Consider the following 5,837-nt stretch of genomic DNA (forward strand, 5'->3'; position numbering starts at 1 on the left):
ATGAGGCAGCAATGGCTAATACTAAGGCTGTGGTTATGACTATAGCCACAACTCTGGGCAACATTAGGCATTCAGCGTCTGATGATGAGGTCCCTGATCTCCCCAAAACATAGGGTAATTTACACCTACATTGAAAAGAACACAGTGGTCTCCTGTAATTATTCTTACAAAAGGATAAGGGCATGAATACAACTCACAATTGCATACATAAAACGTACTCACTGTGTGTGTGGAATGCAGGATGGGAATGAACCGTCTGAGTATGTGCTACTGCCACAGTCATTGCAAATAGTATCTGAGGATGCAGTACCTGTATGCAATGGAATAACAGGCACATCTCTAGTCTCTTCTATGATAGCATATTTCTATTATGAATTGAATGGCATTACTCATTGGCTGTAGTGGTGCGCATTATGTTTCTAGGAGCCAGCAAAACAAGTTCTTTCTTTACCTTTCATTTTGATGTACTGCCCTGGTTTGCACTTTGTGTGTCGCACAGCTCTTTGGCAGCCATCTTTGATTGGGTCAGTGCAGTAGTGCCCCTCCAGAGGCTCACAGAGTGTGTCTGAGTAAGGGGTGCATACTTCCTTAACCCTCACACCTGCACCTGACACACACAATAGGAAAGAGATTCTGTTATGGATACCCGATGATGACCCCCCCTCTCTACAAGGTCATGTAAATACATTAATTGTGGCACATACACTAATTCAGTACTATACAATAGGTTATAGTTAGACAGGCCGTGCCCTCCTAGTGACGCATCACCTTCAGCGCTGCAAACAACCATTAGCAAACCAAGGGAGGCGGGTCATCCATGCCGTTTGAGAAATGTTCATTGTTACGCTCTTGGTCAGACCAAGTCTTGAAGAGATTTGAAAGTCGATGATAATCAGGCAAGGTTATAGTAATATTTGAGCATGACATAACAACATAACTGGTTGTATCAGTAGGCTACTATATACAGTAATAATAATATAATATAACAATAGTATAGTAGTAGTATAGTATAATTATAGAGTAGTATAGTATATTAGTAAAATAGTAGTATGGTACAATAGCCCACACATAACAAAAAATGCTGAGCCTTACTTGAATCACAATGTGTACAGCTCTTACAGGACGTCCACCCATTGTATTCATCTGTGTAGGTAGTTATAGGGCATGGATCACATGTGGTACTGTCGTATTCCATGCAGTGACTATAAACATAATATCCTGAAAAAATGCATGCAATATCAGACACACTGGTGATCTTGGTGAAAACATGTACATTTTGCTGGAACTTAGTCAGGACACCATGGAAAAAGAGGTTTTTAATTGCAATGGGACTCCTACAAGGGCACATCATCTCTAGCATGTCCACCAACATATGGCAAGCTTTTGATAATACATCGTACATAATACATCTGATAATACATTTGTTAATACATCGTAAAACATTGCAGGCCAGGTAACCCCTTAATGCACGTCGTTGGCACTCTGTAATGGTCATTGAAAAGTTAACTACCATAGTACTACAATACTATGACATAACACAGAGCCTTAAGTAATGTACTACAACTTGGTCTTTGCCATTCTGGTAGCAGCAAATTTATAACACCATGTCTTAATGGGATATAAATGTAAAAAACTAAGTTGCCCTGCTTTGTAAGTTAACTCAACTCGAGACTCAACTCACAGCTTTCTCAAGTTGTGTTAAGTCAAGTCAAGTCAAGTCAAGTCAAGTCAGCTTTTATTGTCACTTTCTTCATATGCACAGACATACAAGGAAATGAAATGACATTTTCTCTCTATACCATGCCAGGACATAGACATATACAAGACTGACATTTTACAGACTGACATAAAGTGCAAGACAGGACAGGTAACAGTGATGTACTGGTACAATAAGTGATCAATAACAAATACAGTACAAATACATTTAACATTCAACATGTAAACAGAGTATAAGATAAGACATTACAATAATAATAATAATAATAAATTTTATTTTTGAGCGCCTTTCAAGATACCCAAGGACACTTTACAATCAAAACAAATACATAACAGTAGGGAAAGTAAAACAAAGCTTCAGTGAATTAACAATAGGAGAGTAATTAAAATGCAAAAATAAAATAGAAATAAAAGTACAATAAAGATAAATGTTTTCAAGTAAGAAAAAGAAGTGGAATGCATTTGAAAATAAAATAAAATGAGGGGAAAAAAATAATATGTAAAATTAAAAATAAACTGATGATTAAAATAAAGTGGAAGTGCCTGTCAATGAAGTGGAAAAGCAGAAATGAAAAGGTGTGTCTTCAGCTTGGATTTAAAAGTAGATAGTCTAGAACACTGACGAATAATAGAAATAATAACAGTGAAGGTAGCAATAGTAACACTATAACTTACTTAAGGCAGCAGGGAAACTTCCTTTTTTATGTTTGGCTGACTGAAATATTTTACAGTGCATGTAGCCTAAGCTACGCAGCTCCGTCCTTACCAGGGTCGTTAGGCAATATGAACGTCAGACTTACCGGGCGAACACTTTGGACAGCAACCCCATGGCCCCTCATACTCAAAAGGACCGCACTTGTTGTCCAGTGACCCATAGGATCCAGGCAGAGACACCAGAATGCTCAACACAAACCTTCCCAGCATTTAAGCTGGTAAATAGCAGCAGTGGCAGCTCCTGGGACTGTTTCGGAAGTCTGGCTTCAACACCTTATAGAAATGAAACAGAGAACCAACGTTACATGCTGTGCTGCCGATGTGAACCATATCTAAAGGCAATCCAACAACATTATTTTTGGGATGTGCCTTTTTTTGGCCGGGTAGTATATATAAATATAAGGGAAACCATATCGAAGTAAAACAACTGATAGTAAAACAGTGTCTCTCACAGACGCAAAACATTCCTATTTGGGTTAAAGTTAGCCTACTGTTAGATCAGCGTCTCTCAGACTTTGAAATGTCTTGGTATGATCGTTTTGGTATAGTAGCAGAACAGTAGGAGTGAGGAGATGTTGACAACATTTTAAATGAATAGCTGATAATCTAAAATGAATACCAACAAAACATTATAGTTTTTGAACTAAACAAAACACCAGAAAAATCAGTAGGCTTGGACTCCTGGATAAGATTATCATATTATACGACTTACACAGAAACAGTGAGATAAGGGAGTACATTACCAATTTTTGAAAAGAAAAAGAATCACTCTTCCTTTCTGGCACTGCTGTGTCAACATTTGACGATTCTGTGTCCAGGGTACTCCATCAGCACCAAATGATTGAGAGCAGTCTGATCAGGGTCTTCCTTTCTGTGTTTCGAGTCTTCGACTCTGCACATTACATCTCCGCTCCTACTGTATACCCGTCTGTAACTTGCCTTTCCCTGTTGCTGCCTGCCAAAAACTGTACAGAGGAAGAAGACAGCAAGAGGACTGGTAGAACTTGCCTGGTTCTCACAAGACCTAATCACAAGTGAGATAAGGTCTAGAGACCTGTCTACTGTAAATCCCGTAGGGGGTGTGTGGTTTACGATTGACGACGGCTGTTTATTGGGCGTTACAAATGTGTAGGTCCATCATTTGACATACGTAGCCATTGTCAGTTGTATCTATTCAAACAAACTCTGTAGTCTTCACCTCTCCACGCCTCCCTGCTCTCTGATTGGAGAAAGACAGGGACCATGATCTGGTACCCTCGCTGAGGGTAGACTCCATGCTGTCTTTCTGATCAGAACGATTGTGCCAACATGGGATTTCCCAGCCTATGTTAGAACTGGCAGAACTGGTAGGACATGAGTCTGTTGCAGACACAACAACATGAGGTCAGGTCAAGTCGGCTTCCGGTTTGGCACATGGCTGACTAGACGTGTTTTTAGGAGCTCCCGGTTGTTGAAGTAAATTACTCTGAAAAGCCGAAATTCACGGTCACTATCAAAGAGGGGGATGATGAGTAGACAAAGGAAGGACGAGGAAAAGAAAGAAAAGGAGCGAGGGAAGATGGGAGATAGAAAGAAAGACGACGTCGAGGACCGACCAAGTTATGATAACATGCTATCTAGCATGAAGGCTGGCTTCGACAGCGTGGCTAAGCAAATTGGGTCAAACAGCGAGGAGAATCGAAAAGAAATGAAGGACATTCGAGAAAGTATACAAAACATGGGAAGTATGCTCAGACGAGAATTTGCCACTTTCAAGGAAGAAATAGGCAAGCGATTTGAAACCGTGGATAAGGCCATGGAATCACAAGGAAGAGACGAGGTCAAGTCAAGTCAAGTCAAGTCAAGACAGCTTTATTGTCATATTTTCATACGCACATGTCACAGAGGTGTTCCCGCACATTTCACCCCCCTCGGGGTTGAGGACTCGCCACCTCGTCAATGCCTCCAGTTCAGCAATGGGAGGCACAGTACAATACATCTGAGCAAAACAGCTGGTCCCATAGCCCAACGCTACCGCTCTGTATTGAGGCCTTGGGAAGGTGGTTTACTAACGTTTCACATCACACTCTGCTACTTGACCTCTGTTACACACAAGTCATGCAAAGAAATGAAATGAAACTGTTTTTCTCTCCTTCCCATGCAAAGATACAGACATATTCAGGACTGATATTAACAGGAAAGAACATGTGGAAACTGTTTTTCTCTCTTTCCCATGCAAACACATGTGACATGCACAGGACTGACATTAACATGACAAAACATAAAGTGCAAGACAGGATCAATAGCAGTGTAAAAGTAATATAGTAATAAAAAATTTTTTTTTTATCATTTTGAAACATGTAACATTTGAAACATGCCACATTTAGAAATAATCTAGGCAAATGACAAGAAGACAAGAGCAAGACTACACAGTAGGCCTACAGTACACCAAGGGGGCAGAACTCTTGCTGCCTGACTGGTGGAGCCGTGGCCTGGTGGATGAAGCTGTTGGTGAGTCTGGTAATTCTGGACCAGAGGCTCCTGTCAGGAGTGTCGTTCAGGGGGGTAAAGTGAGACTGTGTAATCACAGCCCTAAAGTATGTACAGTATATAATAATAATAATACATCAAATTTGTATAGCGCTTTTCTAAATACCCAAAGACGCTTTACAGAACATGTAACATAAAACAAAAACATGAACAGACATTCAAAGACATACAGAGACTAAAACACAACGGCAATGGAAAGTTCTTTTTTTGTCCATAAATCATGACGGTATGGAGCGTTCACAGTAGTGGAGAAATATGGAATATAGGGGGCCCATACACATTCTGATATATGAAGATAAGTATATGGCTGCTGCAGGGGTCCATTGGAGCTGATTGTACATAGAGCCTAAAATTTGCTGCTACGCCCCTGCTCCTGTACCTCTTTCCAGAGGCCAGGAGGCTGAGCAGGTTGTGTGCTGGCTGGGTGAGTCTCATCGTTCATGATTGTGAGAGCTCTGCAGATGGTGTATCTCTTGCAGGGAGGGGAAAGGTGCAGTGATGATCTTCCTAATTGTCTTCACTATATGCTGCAGGGCTTTCCTGTTGTAGGCCGTGCAGCTCCCGCCCCTTACAGTGATGCAGCTGGTGATGCTCTGGATGGTCCCCCTGTAGAATGCGGTGATAATGGGTGGTGGGGCACTGGTGTGCTTCTGTTTACACAGGAAGTAGAGGCGCTGCTGGCTTGGTGGTCCAGGAGAGGTTCTGGTGTGCAGTCCCCAGGGATTGTAAGCTGCTCCATCTCTCCACAGCAGCTCCACTGATCCTGGGCCCTGCCCAAGATGTCAGTGGCCCTGTATTACTGGCATGCATAATGGTAAAAAGCACTGCTACAGAGACATTTGGTAGTAGTTTGTACATCTACATTGAGTAAGTTGGAT

General features: G+C 41.4%; 1 protein-coding gene across 1 annotated transcript; it reads right to left on the minus strand.

Annotated features, from left to right (window-relative positions):
* Positions 1-222: 222 nt before the first annotated feature.
* LOC134442248 (tumor necrosis factor receptor superfamily member 14-like) lies at positions 223-5,394 on the minus strand (the record flags this gene model as incomplete). The annotated part of the gene is made up of 5 exons (XM_063192494.1): positions 5,339-5,394; positions 4,859-4,950; positions 1,093-1,218; positions 452-607; positions 223-310 (listed from the first exon to the last, which is right to left on the minus strand). Coding segments are annotated over exons 1-5 (518 nt in total), but the record flags the coding sequence as incomplete, so codon positions are not given.
* Between the last annotated feature and the right edge of the window lie 443 nt (positions 5,395-5,837).

This window comes from Engraulis encrasicolus, unplaced genomic scaffold (assembly GCF_034702125.1).
Source record: "Engraulis encrasicolus isolate BLACKSEA-1 unplaced genomic scaffold, IST_EnEncr_1.0 scaffold_1335_np1212, whole genome shotgun sequence".
NCBI lineage: Eukaryota > Metazoa > Chordata > Actinopteri > Clupeiformes > Engraulidae > Engraulis > Engraulis encrasicolus.